At 44.6% G+C, this 19,473-nt stretch overlaps 1 protein-coding gene across 1 annotated transcript; it reads right to left on the bottom strand.

Annotated features, from left to right (window-relative positions):
• Positions 1–5,326: 5,326 nt before the first annotated feature.
• Positions 5,327–12,628, bottom strand: LOC112223552 (homeobox protein MOX-1). Its single transcript, XM_024386630.2, has 3 exons — positions 11,584–12,628; positions 7,340–7,506; positions 5,327–6,129 (listed from the first exon to the last, which is right to left on the bottom strand). The coding sequence occupies exons 1-3, from the start codon at positions 12,071–12,073 to the stop codon at positions 6,007–6,009; spliced, it is 780 nt and encodes a 259-aa protein (XP_024242398.1). The 5' UTR covers positions 12,074–12,628; the 3' UTR covers positions 5,327–6,006.
• Positions 12,629–19,473: the final 6,845 nt, after the last annotated feature.

The following is a 19,473-nucleotide window of genomic DNA, read 5'->3' on the forward strand; positions in this document are numbered from 1 at the left end:
TTCGATACACCAAATGACCATCCAAAGACGAACCATCGTTGTATATGGAAGACGACATACTAAACTGAGAAAAAACCCTCCACCCACAGACAGCAGATCAGTTCCCCAGCCTGAGACAATAGGCTCTTTGTTCTATAGATGGCTCCTGTCTGGCGGCCATGACACCTTTATGACAGCATGGCACTGATCCTAGAGCTCCTCTACTACCCAGCTCTATTACTGACAACACCCCTTCCTACCACTCCTCAGACCCTAAGACGCTGGGCTATTGGGTGAAGCGACCTCTAGTACCTGGATGGGAGTAGACTGACTCAATGGCTCTTGTACATGATGGGGATTGAGGAGGATGGTGGGGCACGAGAATGTGCTAGATGAGGGATTGTCTTACCTGGAAACAAAGACTACTGTTCTTGCTGTCAATTTGACAAAAAAAAGACATCTCATATAGATCTGGTTAGAGATCGTAAATATCAGTGTTTTATAGGCCTAGATGGTATGAGGTGGGATTTCAGATACTGTAGTCTAAGTCACCATGGTAGTTCAGACTCCTGTGTCTAAAACACATTCAATGAATGATGTTCTTCCTTCCTTCCGTGCCTGTTCTGAACAGGACCCGCCAGCCATATCCAACTTGGGGAGCAACAACACAATTGAGTGCTCTTCTCTGTGATTTAGAGAGTGTAACTGCTGGCGGCCTTCCTGCCTCCATGTTGGTCTGAGGGAAGAGCAGGTCAGTATTACCAGCCAGAGGGAGCAATAGAGAGTCCCAGGCCAGCGGCGCTGCTCTCCACTTGGCTAACGAACCGCCAAAAGAACTTTGCAGGAAGTCCTGGATAATTTAATGTTGTGCTCCATCTTTGACTGATTGCGCAATGGAAGACGGAAGATTTATCTGTCCTGCCGGGGTCGCTATTCACTGCAGAGGGGGGGGGGATGGAGGGATGAGCGAGGAGAAGGTTGCTCCAGTGACTTTCACTGACCACATGCTACTACATACAGTACCAGTCAAATGTTTGGACACACCTACTCATTACAATTTTTGTTTTATAGAATAATAGTGAAGACATCAAAACTATGAAATAACACATATAGAATCATGTAGTAAGCAAAAAAGTGTTAAACAAATGAAAATATATTTTACATTTGAGATCCTTCAAAGTAGCCACCCTTTGCCTTGATGACAGTTATGCACACTCTTGGCATTCTCACAAATAACTTTTCCAACAGTCTTGAAGGTGTTCACACATATGCTGAGCACTTGTTGGCTGTTTTTCCTTCACTCTGCGGTTCAGCTCATCCCAAACCATCTTAATTAGGTGGGGTAGGGTGATTGTGGAGGCCAGGTCATCTTATGCAGCACTCCATCACTCTCCTTGGTCAATCACACCCATCACACCTCCTCCTCCATGCTTCACGGTGGGAACCACACATGCAGAGATCATCCGGTCACCTACTTTGCGTCTCACGGCGGTTGGAATCTCAAATTCGTTATTTCATAGTTTTGGTCTCTTCACTATTATTCTACAATGTAGAAAATAGTAAAAATAAAGAAAAACAGAGAAACCCTTGAATGAGTAGGTGTGTCCAAACTTTTGACTGGCACTGTACATACAGGCTGCTTTTGCCAGACTTGCTCTGCTACCCCTACGACACACACACACACACACACACACACACACACACACACACACACACACACACACACACACACACACACACACACACACACACACACACACACACACACACACACACACACACACACACACACACACACACACACACACACACACACTCTCTTTTCCTTGTATCCCCCTTCAACACAACTGCTGTCTTGGGAGGAAGTGCGGAAGACATCGCACATTTCCTCCTTCTTCTTCTTCTCCCATTCAGATGCCTGTCTCTGCATTGCATGTGACAGAGGGGGAAAAGCCGACGCAGGAGAAGGATGGAGGTATAGATTAACAGGTGGCCTAAAATAACAACGAGGATGAAAAGAAAGAGAGGATGTGTCTTATGAGCCCCTGTGCAAGGACCTGGGGAGGAAGGAGGGTTGGAGGCTGTCTTGTTACGTTACATTTCTCCTGGGTCCATTTGGCTTGACAAAACCCAGTGTTCTCTCTCTCCTTGGAAGAAGTGGAGAGCAAGGTGAGGCATGTCTGGGTTTTGGATAGATCCCACTTTATATGTTGAAAAAAAAGTCTAGACCAACCATAGACTGAATGATAATGATGATGGGTTACTCTTTTCAGTGTATAAGTTAATTGTGGTGTCAACCAGAGGTATCTAGATGGTAGAGAATGGATCAGTGGTGATGTTGCAATACATACTTTGGAGAAGATCCACCCTTTGTGAAACTCATGTGTGTTTCTACATGATTGTGGTAAATTAATCTGAGAGTTGTTACATTACTCTACCACCCTCCCTCAGCTTGATTTATGTTTTTTTTAAATGTATTATTAATTAAGGAGTAGGCCTTCAATGTTAACATATAGTTTATTAATATTACACACACAGAACCTCGTTGTCCTATTATTATATTATCCAAACTTTCTTTCCCCATAGGCAAACTACTCACAGTGGTGTCCTTCTGTGTCCCTGTGTCAGGGTGTAGTAGAGGTACCCTGATGTCAGCGGTGAAACGTTGCCTCAGTCTGTCAACAATAACATTGTGCAGATGGGTCTGGCCCCTGAGGCCTGGGCAGGGCCTGAAGGACACGCTTTAATTTCAACGAACGCTTCTTTAGCGCTGACCTCCACACCTCCGGCGATCCATCAATCTCTCCGTCCCGCCCCAGAGCTTCTGCCTGCTTCCGACCCACTTCCAGCCGGCGTTAAAATAAAAGTATTTGGCTCTTTGACCCAGCCTGAAGTCTGCTACTGACATTGGTCACATTTCCTTCCTCACACTTTCAGTTACATTTGAGTAGATTTCTTCCTCTGTTGCACTAATAACGTGCCTTATATGGATAGTATATTTTTAATATAATAGTATGTATTACTCTTTACGTTCTTCGGTTATGAGGTTATGAATGACTTATATCCTAAACGTTTTCATAGTGGTCATGTATGGCACGGCAACCACTAGACCACAAGTACATTTTGTTTTGTGTATAGATGCAGTGGTGGTTTGGCTGAGATCTCATTCATTAAATAGAGAGAACTCAGGTCAGTTTTGCAGCTTTCACAGTAAATCTGTGTTTTCAGAAGTCTTCTCTTCTGTGTGTTGAAAGGCCATATTTAGAGGACGTTCCCGTTGCGTTAGGGAACGTTCCCATTGCGTTAGAGAATGTTCCCGTTGCGTTGCAGGGTGAAGTCACCAGCTGCTCATCCAAACGTTTTCTTATGAGAGCAGTTACTGAGCTACCCACAAAAAAAGGTCATATTCACAAAGCAGCAAGTCAGGAGTTATTTAAAGAATGTCCTTTGACTAAAGTCTGCTTTCATAATCAAAGCTGGTTGGATATTGACTGAGCAGACCCTATCCTGATGTCTGGAATCTGCCGCAACAACTTTTAGATGTAGGTCTGTGCCACTGTCAACTAGAATCGTGCCAAAGATGGGAAATTATGTTATTCTTAAAACTCAATTTTGCATGACTTCTACGCTGCAGTTATTTAAACGTTTCTAGAGAGCTTCGGGTAAACGAATACAACATACAAGATAAACCAGGATTAAAGAACGGGTTTTTTTGTTGCCATAATTCACCCTGAAAAGTGAAAGGAAAACCTAGTATTTCAATGTTTTGGCAAACATACAGCTCCCCCAGAACACAATACCATCGAATTAAATGTAATCCATAAATTTGGCCACCCTGGACCTTTTAAAGAAACCTTAGTGGTACAAGAACAACATTCCAAGTTCATTGGTTTACACAAGTGGTATTAATACTATCATTACAATTGGACATAGTTTATTTTCACTACTATTACCACTAATACAATAATAGTCCCTAATAGAGGCCCAATGAAGAGGAAGTGATGAGGGGATCGGCTCTGAGATTTTCCACCCCTAGCAGCTGCTGCGCGGCCTTTACCAGGTCAGCGTTACAGTCACATTTGACCCCTACCGTGGGTGGTGTTTGGAACCTCTCCCCCCCGCCGGTGGAACAGAGAGGGCAGTAGCCTCTAAAGTCTTTGTTTGGGCCGACCAGCACGAGCATAGGCCTGCCATTGTAAGTCCCAGGACTCCTATGCTTTACCTCTTGTTTTCTTTGGGAAGCAGGAAATTGGATGACTGGCTACCTGCTACAACAACATCCTGTACTCGAGAAGTCGTCTTTTCACCCATACCTACCTATTATTTTCCTTTTCCATCATACGCAAGCGGTCAGCCAACAGTCTTCTGGTTCCTAGGGGCCCTCACGTGGGCTTGTCTGAGGGTTCCACTTGGGTTGAGATCAAATTGGCCTCAGCCTGATGCTTCCGTTGAAAATAGTTTTTTGGCTTTAGGAGCCAGATTCCACCTCAGGTTAATGGCACTTTGTGAGCTGATTGGAATGGCAATGATGATGGTGTGCAAAGTGAATGCCGTCATTCAAATGCAGGCCGACTTATGCCCATGTCAGTACCACGTCAGATCAATTTCTTTCTAGCAGAATGATCTTCTTAGGGTTTATTGCAATAGGAAGAACACCAGACCAAACCACTTCCCAGTGTAAAAACATCCTAGAGGACTTTTTAAAATATACACCAGGTTTTGTGTGGGCGCAAATGAGTTTAATCAGATCCTACTAAAGGAAAGTCCCCCCAACACCACATGAGGTATTAATGAAGATTATAAGGCTAGCTCTACATTCGCTCTCCCTCTCCCTCTCCCTCTCTCTCTCCCTTTCTCTCCCTTTATCTCTCCCTCCCTCTCACCTTCTCCTTTTCTCTCCCTATATCCCTTTCTCTCTCTCTCCCTTTTTCTCTCTCTCCCTTTCTCTCTCTCCCTTTCTCCCTCTCTCTTTCTCCGTCTGTCTCCCTGTCTTTCTCCCTCTCTCTCTCACACACACACACACACACACACACACACACACACACACACACACACACACACACACACACACACACACACACACACACACACACACACACACACACACACACACACACACACACACACACACACACACACACACACACACACAGTGAAATAAAAAATATATATAGTTGCCTTAGCGACAGACGATCTGCAGACAGTTGTAATAGAAATTGGACTAAATAGCATGTAAATGCCAAGCATTGGTTCTGTCCTATAATCTAGCCAAGACGCTTCATACACTGTCACTTCATAACTCACATGTGGCTGGTTGGAAGAAATGATCAAAGTATTTTTTTTAAATGATTTATTCATTTTAGCAGATTTCAATAGGCAACATCTGAATTTCATCAATATCTTTCAAATGTTAAAAAAGCAAGAAAAAAGCTGAAAAGTACAAAAAAACAAGACAAACTTGTTTGACAGAAAAAGTGTATTCTAGGAAAACGTAACAACACAACTTTGAATCAAATCAGATTTTTGAGGCACTTAAGGTTTGGCAACGCTGAAACGGTTTGAGTGTCCGCAGGTGGCTGCAGTCAACCATGACTACGGATCGAGAACTGAGGAGATGTTCTCAACAACAAAAAAATGTAAACCACAGACTTGTCATCGCTGAGTTACAAGTGCTCACTCGGGCAGGGTGATAAACTGCAACATGTAGTCAGTCTACACTAAGATGAATCCATTCCTTCATTTATTTATTCCAATACTCCCATCGCAGTAATGCTCCAAGAGTTAGATTGTATGGGTATAGAAAATAATACAACCCCTTTCAAGTTAGATCTAATATTGTCCTCATTCAACAGAGAAGGGTAAAAAAAGACGTTGGACCTTGTCAGACCAAATACTACAGTATTTACAAAAGGGGAAACACTGGGGTTCAGACTGACTACCGACTCTCCAGGGATATTATAAGATGGCTGGTGTTCTCTGTGGATGTTTGTGTTGGGGGGGACTCCTATCAGGACAGCCTGTTTCCCCTCACTCTGAGCTGGGTGAGGCAGCAGAGTCTATGTCGTCTGTCTCCAGGTCGTTAGGGGAAGCAGGCTGTCCTCCTTTCACCCTCTTCCACTTCATCCTCCTGTTCTGGAACCACACCTTCACCTACAGGACATAGACAGGAGGTGTCACTACAATGTCTGCATCATGTCACGTATGTGGTCACAGTCACGGGAAGTAGGGGTGCTGAGGGTGCTGCTGCACTCCCTGAAAAATGTCAATTAAGAACAAATATTAAGAAATAATATATTTTTTGTTTAATACTGGAGAATTCGTCAGTCATTTGTTTGTTTTTGGTGCTTGTGGAAGAGTCTGTGCAGTCTCAGTGTAAAGCTTAAGTTCAGGTTTTGGACCACACTCCTAGTGGGTTGCAGTAGCTAAATGCCCACAGATTACTATAGTCTACTATATAACCACAATGAATATGACCCATGACATAATTTCCTTGGACCCAGTCCGCCGCCATTCTGTACCGACCGGCAACCTACATACGAGCTCAAGGGAGGGCTGACCTCCGTGCATCCCTCTCAGCATTCCCCATGGCAACACTGGGACAGACTAGTCTGTTCCCACACTATTTTTATGAAGACTGTCCCCTCGTCTCCTACTGTCTACCTCTCGTGACTGAAGGAACGGAAACTGCCAAGCAATGTAGGATGCGTCGGAAAAAAAATCATAAAGAATTATTGAGCCAGAGTTGCAATGGGACTCAGAGCCCAGAGTGTAGGGTTTGGACCTAGCTAGCTTTGAGCACCAGAGGCCTGGGAAATTCATCTTGGAGCAGGCTATTTGCGGCCACTGAGAAACTATGGGCTCATTGGGCAGAGGAGGGAGTGGGCACAGGGGCTGGAATTAGGGAGAGGAACAGGACAGACTGCCAAACCCTTCTAAATGTTAGCCTTGGATCTAAGATCTGCTTCTCAATCACAAGAGAAGGCTTCAACATTAAACCAGTTGGACACCTATTAGGGTGAGTGGTATCAACGAGAAACTAACTGAGTCTGTAGTTGTAGGTAACAGAATTTCAGCAGAGACTCAACTAAGTTTTCAAATATGATCCAGCTCCCTATATCAAGAGCATTGTTAATTTTATGTCCGTTTTTAAAATCATTTGTGGTTAATAATATTGGCCTTCAAATCACATATTCTCATCCAATCAACAGACTCTCTTCTCTTGTTTGTCAGGCAATTGGCTGGAGACTGGAGACTCTTTTTCATAGACCTATTCTTTCTATACCTTTAAAACAAAATGAATGCTTATAAGACCACTAAATATTGTCATTGTGTAGAAATATTCTGGTGTAGGTGTTGTTACCTGTCTCTCCGTGAGGTCCAGGTTGACAGCGATCTCATAGCGACGCAGTCTGGTCAGGTAGTTATGGTGGGTGAACTCCGTTTCCAGTTCCCGGAGCTGCTCTTTGGTGAACGCTGTGCGCTCTTTCCTCGCTTTGCAGTTGGAGCCCACCTTGAAGTCCTGAATATCTGGAGAACACAAGAAGAGGACGTCGTTGTTATTTCATGACTATGCTATGATGTACAGTAGTGTTGAGAAATGATCCCGTCAAATGCTGTACACGTATATTGGTTTAGCACTGAATTTGGACACCAGTTGAGCGGTTTGTCTGTCTGGTATTAGGCCCATTTCACACAGAAGAGGTCAGAGGTCCTCTCAACTAACAAATCTCTCCGAGCTCTAGTCGTATACACTCAGAGAGCAACCGGACCACCACTCTACGAGAGACCACCCTGACCTGTCCCACTCCCATGCACCCCGAGTCACACTATCTAACGACCAATGTCCCGGTCAAGTCAACACTCCTCTGCCCTGCAACAGGGACCACCGAACCAGGCGGCAGAGGGCTTGAGTTAAGGAGGAATGCAGCGGAACATCATTAAAGCCTCTAAGAACAAAGGCAGGGGCGTGTCCAGCTCAAACGTATGTGTCTCTGGGAAGACGGGAAGACTTCCCCTTCTAGGCCAGAGGAGAGGAGGCTGACGGCCATCGCACAGTAACTCACACACAACCTGGCAGCCACCGTGCCTCACCAGCCTCTGGGAAATAGGAAGCACTCTTACCGATATAGCAGAGCAGAGGAAAGAGGAATTATGAAATCATGTGCTCTACGTCTGCATTGTGTTAACTGGTTCACTTGGATTATTTAGGGTAGTAAAGTGTGTATGACAAATGTGTATGACAGGGAATAAAAAGGCTTTTGGTTGGTAGAGATTTTGAGAGTTATTTTCTTTTTGGTAACCTTGGTGAAAATGAAATGTGCATAAACTACATGAAAACAACTTAATCATTCCTTGTTAAAAATCTCGACTTTATATGATATGGAATGATTTTAGGCAATACTTGTGCATTGGTAGCGACACTAGCTGCTGATGTAATCTTGAGAAAATGGTTCTAATTTGTCAAAGTGAGAAGTTCTGCATTGTGCTTGCCAGAGCATGGAGCCAGATTGTGAAATGGACTGCAGTGCCTGGTCCAGATGTGACTGGGCAGATCCAGATTCACTGTGTGGGTGTGTGTGCGTGTATGTGTGTGCGTGTGCATATGCATTTTTGCTCGCGTCCTTCTGCGTGTGCTTGCCTACGTGCATGTGTGTCTGTTTGCATGCGTCTTTGTGTGTGTGTGTGTGTGGATGTCTAGGTGTGTGTCTATACAACTTAGTCAAAAGACTCCCATTCAGAGAGACCAACCTGTAGCCTATAATGCCTCATGTTGAGAATGCCAAATTATTATAATTAAAACCCCATTAAGGACTACGTGTTCCAAGTGTGCTGCTCTGGCCTGGTCTAGTCTGGTGTGGTGGAACTGAGTAGATGTGAGAGCAGGTTCAGTTTGCTGAACACCTGGCAGAACAGATTTAGTAGGCACACACACCAGCCCTCAGTAAACCGGCCTCAATAAATATCCTGCACAGCCAGAGCCCATAAACTGAAGGGGAGAAACTCCTGCACCCAGCGGGACTCCGTAACACAAACAGCATTTGCCATTTGGGGGGGGTGACAGTGCAAAAGTAATTTGTCTTAATTAACACTCAATTAAGAATGTTGTGAATACGTGAGTGTTTCTCAGACTTAAACAGAAATTAAAATGACTGTTTAATTAATTACATGATTATATTTAATGTATTAAAGTGTGGGCCAAGGTTAATAAAAGTGCAAAAATAAATGTGTAAACCTCTAATATGTTTTTTTTTAAACAGTAAAACTAAATGGTGTCATAATTTGTTTTATATTGGAGTGGTAGTATGTTTATTAAAGTTCTTACTGAAATTGTTTACAGCCGATTTGTTATAAAGTTGTTAAATGAACAATGATAACCAGATGGTGGTCAGGCAAATGCATAAAAAATCCCCCTGAAATGCTAACAGGTTTAGCAGCACTATCAAACTGTTCCAAAGATAGAAACATCTAGTTACAAAAAAAAGGTCATATCTGTGTCAGTATTATTACAACAGGGCTATGATAAGCATAATTTTAAAAAGCATTTAATTAGACACCATTCAAAATGCATCGCTATTGTAATGAAGTTGGATATATCTCACCCTGCTTGAGTCAGACTAAACGGGGCATCTCTGAACTACTTCTTACAAATGGTTTATAGAAACGTATTCAACCTGTGGAGAGGCCTGTCATTCCTTCAGTCAAAACATGTAGAAACCTGCACACCAATAGAGGTTGAACCTTTTTAAATGGTTGAAATTATGAATAAAAGTGAATCATATCATTATAGAGCTATATGCCTAAATATGGTTGCACTGTTGTCGAATTTCCTCTAGAGAGTTGCCACGGCGTTTTACCCAAAACGCTCAGACTTTTTTATTTCCATCTACGTGGGCCCGGCACCTGTGTCTGTTTGATGAGGCAGAGGTTGTGGATTCTGCTCGAACACAAGTCTTTAGTGTCACTCTCCTGAAGGAAACACAATAACACGAGAACTCACACTAACGTTAAACACTGGTGACACCCTGGTGTGTGGTAAGTCCTTCGTGGAAATGCAGCCTGTATCAATGCCTTAAGGGTATATTCCTAATTCTAGGTCAAAGTATTCAATGCACGTTTCAATGGTCGTCTATGAAATACTGGGTCTATACAGTGGTCAACCGTGTTGCGTGTGTTCAGTGGGATATTCTGTTACGGCTTAACGACAGGAAAATGTCAATGGATAAGAATGTAAAAGTGGGGTTGCAGGCAACAGATTTTACCAGACGTGGTCTGGCATGTTTGAGGGAGGGCTGCAATACGGTAACCCAAGAAAAGGGAAAAAATCTATATTTCCCCCAATTAAGTGCCTAAGGCCAGTGTCTGGTTCCCTAAGAAGGAGATCTTAAATTAGACACGTTTATTGAATGTCTCCAAGCCCTACGTGATTTTCCTAACGTGGGTATTGCATCGCAGTTTTGGCCATCCTAATATAGCCACTGGAATTCTGATGGAGGAGGTAATACATTTATCTGCAAAAGATTTCCCCCATTCTAGAGAGGGCAGGTTTGGTTTCCATAGCGTGGCTGAAAGCTGAGGGGAATGCTTTTACCAGATGTGCTGAAAACAGTCAGGTTCGCTTTTCCTCTCATTCAGCTAGCACGACATTGGGAGTGTATTTGAAGAACACATCTACAGCTAGAAGACAAATGAAAACCGTTCCTATGGCTATTAACTCAACAGCAAGTCATTGAAAATGGTATGACTTTCAGGAATTAGCACTTCATGCACATCAGTTACTGTACTAGAAACGTGGTATCCGGTTGGTCTGATGAGGTGACATCATCGATAACGATGAGATATTTCAATCAATTATCAATGGGCACTTGCAAGTAATAAACAGTTGCCTGTTGATGTCGATATTGCTTATAATGCTTGCAATGGTATTGCTTGTAAAGAAATCTAATGATATATTTGCTTTCATGGACCCATATTGTGTAACACCACAAGAATATGAGCTATGACGAGTTTTTTGCAGACAAACATCTCAGTTGATTTATACCAGCAGCTTCCTGAAAGTTGTCATGTCTCCATGAAACAAAGGACACACGCGCGCAGCAAAGATTTACGGTAGATGTTGCGTTAGTAAATTTGACATTTTTTGAAGAGGCTTAAAAACAATGAGAGGACGCAACTGGTCCAGTCGGGATGTTCTTGAACACAACGTGCCGTGACCTTTTGCATACCTACGTGTCCAGGCGCCAGGGCGAGACTGTCTTTTGGTGAGGAAACCGATACAGAGACTCTGTCCCATTGCCAGCAATGACATGGGCAGCAGTGAATGTGATACCATTGTCCACTGATAGAGTAGTCTGGTGAGAGTTTCCCTGCAGAATATCACATCTCTCTCGTGTATTCATGACGAAAAGGGGTTTGTACAAATAGATTTGTGCAAATGGATGTGTCGAATCTGAGAAGCGCGATTGAATTATCTGTCTCTGCATGGCATTTGACTCGTATTTGCATTCTATGTAGGCCTACTGAAGTGGTGTCTTTTTTCCACATCTTTCCAGTCATGGTATTTACCAGCAGCCCAACTGATCCCATCTTGGCGTATCACTGACTCACCTGCTATGTCTCTCTTCCTCTTGGAGCTCTTCTTCTCTGTGTCTGCCGATGCCATGCTCTGTGGCGAGTACTCCCCCTCAAGACACCCGGCCACTGCCCCTGGCAGCCTGTCCCCACCTGTGCTGTCTATCTCCCCCGCTACGCCCCCCACCACTCCTTCACCACCCACCGCCACAGGCTCCACCGGACAGGCCTCCTGCCCCCGGCCCCGCGTCTCACACTGGGGGAACTGCCAGTCGGCCCTCTGAAAGCCCGCATGGGGCTCTGGGTAGAGTCTGTCGTCGCGGGGGAAGCTGGCGTGGGGCGCGGGAACCAGGCAGGAGGTGGAGAAGTCTGTGTAGGCCAGGAACTCAGGCTTCTGGTGCAGGGAGAAGGGGGCCTGCTGGTAGGGGGACTGGAGCCCTGCTCCGGGGTGAGGGTTCCTCACGCACCCCCAAATGGGGGTGCCGGGGTGGGCGCTCCGCATGCAGCTGCTGGCTGACTGATCCATGATGATACACACCGATAAATGCTCACACACACACACACACACACACACACACACACACACACACACACACACACACACACACACACACACACACACACACACACACACACTCTCTCTCTCTCTCTTCTGGAGTGAGGTCCTTGCTGAGAGCTGAAAGTCCCTTCAGAGAGTTCTCCGGTTCTGTCAATACGGGGTTAATATCCACTTCAGCTTGTTGGTTTCAAAAGCACATCATCTCCCCAGCACATCCAACTCTGGAAGAAGTTACTCTGTCTGTCTGTCTGTCTGTCTGTCACTGACCGTGGCTTGTTGACTGTCCTCAGTCCAATGTGTAAGGATGGAGACCTTCCTCTGCTTAGTGGGTCTCCCTCTCGTGTGTGTGACGTCGTAGAGAGCAGCTCCTCAAGGCTCCACACACACTCTCAGACACACTGGCGAGTGGACAAATGATCTGACTAGCTGTGCTGCTAGAGGAGTGTTAGGTTAGCCCCTGCGTCTGCACACACACTGACACACTCCCTGCCGACTGGGCTGGCTGTTTTCACAGTTCTAAGACATTCCTGACAAGTGGTCCCTCCTCCCTTTTAAACACATAGGTGGGTAACATACATAGGAGTGTGTAACCTGAGCTTGAAGAGGAGGAGCCCTGGCGGCCACATGTGGGTACCCTGCGACCAACCCCACCAACCCTGCCTCATCAACTATTAATCACAGTAGAAATGTTATATGCACATCTAATGGCCTTCCCAGATGCATCGCTCTTTTAAGAGACATTGTCTGTAAAACACACATGAGAGTCAAGGTCCAGCGGGCGAATGATTCTACTCAGTGTTTTTTGACACATAATTTTAGCCCTACAATCTTTAGAGGAACGTTGACCTCCACGCGTTCTCTCTACACCCCTGGTTCCCAGTCTGTCTTCTACAATCTAAAAACGGTTTCTCTCAGAAATAGCTTCATGCTTCTGTATATGTCTTTAGCCTTGAGGTGTGTGTACTATACAGCCTAATTGGCCTGGCAGGATTCCATTTAGTGTTTGGGTGATAAATTGTTTTGGTAGCTAATGACTCTCACACGTGTTGAGTACACTTTAGTGTAGTCAGATGGAATACGGGATTTCAGAGCAGTATTTTACATTTTAAATTGTCCAGTTTATATTTTCTTACTGTGTATTATCTTGGAAAATAATGTCATAATGTAGGTTTACTTTTTACAGTTAGCTTTTTTTCACGGTATCTGATTGATTGTGGCTACACTGTGCTATGTTTCACACATAAAAAACTGTACTGTGACACTTCTGTCAACAGCTTGTGTTTGCTCAATATTTTCTGAGTAGTGAAAGATAAAAAGGAATAACAAAAAAGATATATGTTTGTTTATAATAAAGTCGATGTAAATCAGAAAAAACAGATTCATAAACTACTAAAAGCCCTTGATCATGGTATTGTATCTCCTGAGTTGTTATTGTATTTCAAAATTGAATCGAAAAAATATATATAAATTCATCCTCAAAGTACCGTATTGCACTTTCAATTTCATTTCAGCTCCACTAACGTTACACAACCACATGTCCACAGAAGAGAACAGAATGTTTCTGAGTAAACCTGAGGTGAGACTTCTCTCTGTCCTCCTACTGACCCGACCTTTCTCAGCGGACCTCACCACTGTCTGATACGCACCACACACACACACGCGCGCACGCACACGCACACACACACACACACACACACACACACACACACACACACACACACACACACACACACACACACACACACACACACACACACACAGCCTGCCTCAGTGGGACCATGAAGTGTTTCAGGTCACATACAACCTCTTTCCATTTACCCAGCGAATAGTTGAGCCATGAAGCATCCCCTTTTTACTGGCAATCTGGGCCATAACGAACCGCAGGGTGCAAAGGTTAGACGGCATTTGTGGTCAGACCAGGGGCCATCTTTGTGTGTGTGTGTGTAATAAGTACGTTTAGCTATTGGTTTTAGCTACAGTGTAAAAATCTAGCAGCCATTTAAATCTGTACCATTTGGGCTAATCAAATCAACCAACTACTATGGTTCAACCCTAATTCCCATAATTCCTATTCCCAGGATGCATATTTATTGTATGTGTGTGTGTGCGCTCATGTGTAAGTCACTCAAGTCACTCAAGCAGGTAGCCTAGCGGTTAAGACTGTTGGGCCAGGTTGTTGGTTCGAACCCCCGAGAAAACTAGGTTAAAAATCTAGGTGAAAAATGTGCCCTTGAGCAAGGCTCTTAACCCTAATTGCTCCTGTAAGTCACTCTGGATAAGAGCATCTGCTCAATAATGTCAATGTAAAATTAAACCAGTCGGGGGCAGAGCTTGAGTTTTCCTGTTTCATCTGACCCATCGTCCGGGCAACAGTGGGATTAGTCCCTCCATCAGTCCCTGCTGGCTGACAGGATGACCCATACTGACCCATACTACACTAGGTTCTCTGGGCTCCATACTGTGGGAGCCAAGGCCTTATCTCTGCTGCTGGTCCTCTGAGAGAGGCCTTATCGAGGCCACTACTGTAATACAGTAGTAGAGTTGTGGTCACACCAATCAGATAGTACACAGGTAATATGTGGCTTATACCTGAGATCTACATGAAGTGGGTAGTGGGTGGAGTAAGGCATCAGATCAAATCATATCGTAATAATGTCAGACCCTGTAACTTTTTACAATATTGACCCAAACAGTCACTGTGAAGCCAGCTCACACGGTAGCCACAGTTACACTCAGTAGATTAGCCTGTCTACAACACTGACTGACGTCCCAGAGTATCACTTACCAGAGGGCACAGAGGTTGCATGCCAAGAGTTCCAAAACAGCAAGTATGCTACAGGTCACCTAAACCATACACAATGAATAACATGAGAGTTCGGTATGGTTAAGAAGTTGCTCTACAATTCAACACAACATCTTTGAGAGTCTGAGCACATTGCTACAGTTGGCTACTTCAGGACAGACAAATCAAAAGCGAGGAAACATACTTGTGGAACAAACCACCCTAGGGAATGTCAAACAAATATGATATCCAAACAACATAAAACTGTGACAACCTGTAGCTGAGAGGTTATGATAGTTCCACCTGGCCCAGAAATATACATGTGCCAAGTGGGTAGTGGGATAGGAGCTGTTACTGGACAGGGCTTTCGTCTTTGGAAGTTAGAGCGTCACAGAGCAAAGTAAATGAACAGTGCCCTCTAGTGGGCACATCCAGTACAGCGGACAGACTGACAGTTCAGCTCCTGTTAAAAATGGGGATTTTCTCCTATATTTCACAGGGAATTAATTCACCAATGAACTCGATTAGCTCAGTAATATTGAATGTTTGTTGAAGGATGCTTTGATATAAAGGGCAGGAGGAATTATACTTGGTTGGTTGTCCAGTGCGGAGTGTTGATGCCGTTTCTTTTACAGCATATTTTTCAGAATGCAAATATTTGACATGAAAGTGGATGATGTAAAGTAAGGCTGTGAAACTGGTGCCCTGTACTTAGAGTTCATGCAAACACATAGACATACAGTATCCTGTCTATCCTTCTGTATCTAAAGCAGATAGCCCAAACTACAAAAAACCATACACTAACATTTATCAAACTTTTACAACCTACACCAAAAAATATTTACATTTCTGGCTCTATTTCATGTCATGGTGTGGGTAGGCGTCAGTGTCAGTCTGATCTCAGATCTGTTCAGTGGTTTCCGCTACCTCTTTCATCCAGCCTCCAACACACAGGCTGTGTACCAAATGGCACCCTATTCCTTATTTAATGGACTACTTTTGACCAGGGCCCATAGATCAGTATGAGGATAGAGAGAGGAAGAGAGAGTGCACTATACTGTAGGGAATAGGATGCCATTTTGGATGCATTCGCAGGAAACAAGAGCCATCTCACCTCAGCTGGTTCTGATCAGATTGGCTGTAGGACAGCTTGAAATGCTAAATAAATCACAATAAATAGTTGTGGGCTCTTTGGAATCCCCCCATTGGCCTGGCTGGCTGGTGGGAGTGGGTGGGTGTTGTGGACAGTAGCATTGCGTGTTCATGGAATACCTTCCTTCCTGTCTGTCTCTGTGTCTGTCTGTTCTCGTCATGTTCAAAACAGCACCGGCCTGGACTTCCTGCTTGGGGGCTGGACACTTTGAAGAGGCGGACTGAGATTGTTCCCCAGAGGGTTCTCAGGATCAGCCTGGGCCAACAAATAGCCCAACAGGGAACACCCTCACTGGGTCAAACACTTCTTTCATTTAAACACTAACAAACACCCAGGGTTGGGTTTCTAACCCACGAGACCATGCAGGGGCAGAGCTGGCCAATCTCCCGTGCCAATGCCCTCAGTGCTATGCTGTAATTCTGTGCACAGATGGAATTACACACACACACACACACACACACACACACACACACACACACACACACACACACACACACACACACACACACACACACACACACACACACACACACACCCACTCCCACTCCCACTCCCACTCCCAATAATCCCTTCCTTCATGCTTTACTGTAGCAGCAGAACATGCCATATTTTTATTTTATATCTCCACATCTGAGTGCTGTGTAAAGGGGCCGCTGTGTCAGAGCTGCGGCATCCTGTTGGTGTCTCTGTGGACTTGGGTCTGTGTGTCTCCTGCTCTGTACAGACAGTCAGTGATTCACTTTAGTGGTCTAGTTTTTCAATCTACTGAGACAGGGGGAAAAAAAGCTTTCTCATCTCTAGTTCAGGTGGAGATAGTGTCCTTCTTTAGGTCCTTTACGTCCAGAAGGTGTTTGACGCTGAAGGGAAGGTGATTACTGTACGTTATATGCATTTCTTCTACCTGATTGGATGTTAGGTTGTTGCGTGCCTCTAGGTGATTTTCTGTTTGAAAATACTGCATGTGTCAAATACAAAACTTTGATACAAATCAAATGTTATTTGTCACATGCACCGAATACAGTGAAATGCTTAATTACAAGCCCTTTAACCAGCAATGTAGTTTTAAGAAAAACAAGTGTAACGTTAAAAAAAAAGACAAGGGAAAAAATGAAAAAAATAAGAAAAATAGAAATATAACAAATAATTAAAGAGCAGCAATAAAATAACAGTAGCAAGGCTATATACAGGGGGTACCGGTACAGAATCAATGTGCGGGGGGCACTGGTTATTCAAAGTAATATGTACATGTAGGTAGAGGTAAAGTGACTATGCATAGATTATAAACAGAGTAGCAGCTGTGTAAAAGAGGGGGTGGGACAATGTAAATAGTCCAGGTAGCCATTTGATTAGCTGTTCAGGAGTCTTATGGCTTGGGAGTAGAAGCTGTTAAGAAGCCCCTTGGACCTAGTCTTGGCGCTCCGGTACCGTACCGTTTGCCGTGCGGTATCAGAGAGAACAGTCTATGACTAGGGAGGCTGGAGTATTTGACTATTTTTATTGCCTTCCTCTGACACCGTCTGGTATAGAGTCAGGATGCTTTCGATGGTGCAGCTGTAGAACTTTTCGAGGATCTGAGGACCCATGCCAAATCTTTTCAGTTTCCTGTGGGGGAATAGGCTTTGTCGTGCCCTCTTCATGACTGGCTTGGTGTTTTTGGACCATGTTAGTTTGTTGGTGATGAGGACACCAAGGAACTTGAAGCTCTCAACCTGCTCCACTACATCCCCGTCGATGAGAATGGGGGCGTGCTTGGTCCTCCTTTTCCGTTATTCCACAATCATCTCCTTTGTCTTGATCACGTTGAGGGAGAGGTTGTTGTCCTGACACCACACGACCAGGTCTCTGACCTCCTCGCTATAGGCTGTCTCATCGTTGTCGGTGATCAGGCCTACCACTGTTGTGTCGTCGGCAAACTTAATGATGGTGTTGAAGTCGTTCCTTACCATGCAGTCATGGGTGAACATGGAGTACAGGAGGGGACTGAGCACGCACCCCCGAGGGCCCCCCACATTGAGGATCAGTGTGGCAGATGTGTTGTTACCTAACCTTACCACTTGGGGGGGGCCAGTCAGAAAGCCTAGGATCCAGTTGCAGACGGAGGTGTTATGTCCCAGTGTCCTTAGCCTAGTGATGAGCTTTGAGGGCATTATGGTGTTGAATGCTGAGCTGTAATCAATGAATAGCATTCTCTTGTAGGTGTTCGTTTTGTCTAGGTGGGTGTGGAGTGCAATAGAGATTGCATCATCTGTGGATCTGTTGGGGCGGTTTGCAAATTGGAGTGGGTCTAGGGTTTCTGGGAATATGGTTTTGATGTAAGCCATGACGAGCCTTTCGAAAACAATTAATGGCTACAGACGTGAGTGCTACGGGTCAGTTGTCATTTAGGCAGGTTACGTTAGTGTTCTTGGGCACAGGGACTATGGTGGTCTGCTTGAAACATGTTGGTATTACAGACTCAGTCAGGGACAGGTTGAAAATGTAAGTGAAGACACTTGTCAGTTAGTCAGCGTGTGATTGGAGTACACGTCCTGGTAATCCGTCTGGCCCTGCGGCCTTGTGAATGTTGACCTGTTTAAAGGTCTTACTCACATCAAAGAGCTTGATCACAAAGTCGTTCGGAACAGCTGATGCTCTCATGCATGCTTCAGTGTTGCTTACCTCGAAGCGCGCAGAGAAGTAATTTTGCTCGTCTGGTAGGCTCGTGTCACTGGGCAGCTCATGGCTGTGCTTCCCTTTGTAGTCTGTAATAGTTTGCAAGCCCTGCCACATCCTATGAACGTTGGAGCTGGCGTAGTTCGATTCAATCTTAGTCCTGTATTGATGCGTTGTCTGTTTGATGGTTCGTCAGAGGGCATAGCAGGATTTCTTATAAGCGTCCGGGTTAGAGTCCCGCTCCTTGAAGCGGCAGCTCTACCCTTTAGCTCAGTGCGGATGTTGCCTGTAATTCATGGCTTCTGGTTGGGGTATGTACGTACGTTCACTGTGGGGACGACATCATTGATGCACTTATTGATGAAGCCAGTGACTGATGTGGTGTACTCCTCAATGCCATCGGAAGAATCCCGGAACATATTACAGTCTGTGCTAGCAAAAGAGTTCTGTAGCTTAGCATCTGCGTCATCTGACCCTTTCTGTATTGAGAGAGTCACTGGTGCTTCCTGCTTTAGTTTTTGCTTGTAAGCAGGAATCAGGAGGATAGATTTATGGTAAGATTTGCCAAATTGAGGGGGAGGGAGAGCTTTGTACCTGTCTCTGTGTGTGGAGTAAAGGTGGTCTAGAGTTTGTTTTCCTCTGGTTGCACATTTAACATGCTGGTAGAAATGAGGTAAAAGGAATTTAAATTTCCCTGGATTAAAATCCCTGCCCACTAGGAGCACCGCCTCTGGGTGAGAGTTTTCCTGTTTTCTTATGGCTTTATACAGCCCACTGAAT

The sequence above is a fragment of the Oncorhynchus tshawytscha genome, linkage group LG24, assembly GCF_018296145.1.
Source record: "Oncorhynchus tshawytscha isolate Ot180627B linkage group LG24, Otsh_v2.0, whole genome shotgun sequence".
In the NCBI taxonomy this organism is placed as follows: Eukaryota; Metazoa; Chordata; class Actinopteri; order Salmoniformes; family Salmonidae; genus Oncorhynchus; species Oncorhynchus tshawytscha.

Bases quoted from the DNA above. Each gene is read 5' to 3' on its own strand.
- LOC112223552 (XM_024386630.2), bottom strand. From the start codon at position 12,073: ATGGATCAGTCAGCCAGCAGCTGCATGCGGAGCGCCCACCCCGGCACC. The intron at 7,507-11,583 runs GTGAGTCAGTGA...TGTGTTCTCCAG, and splicing joins GAGGAAGAGAGACATAGCAG to ATATTCAGGACTTCAAGGTG. The intron at 6,130-7,339 runs GTAACAACACCT...TATGTCCTGTAG, and splicing joins TGGACCTCACGGAGAGACAG to GTGAAGGTGTGGTTCCAGAA.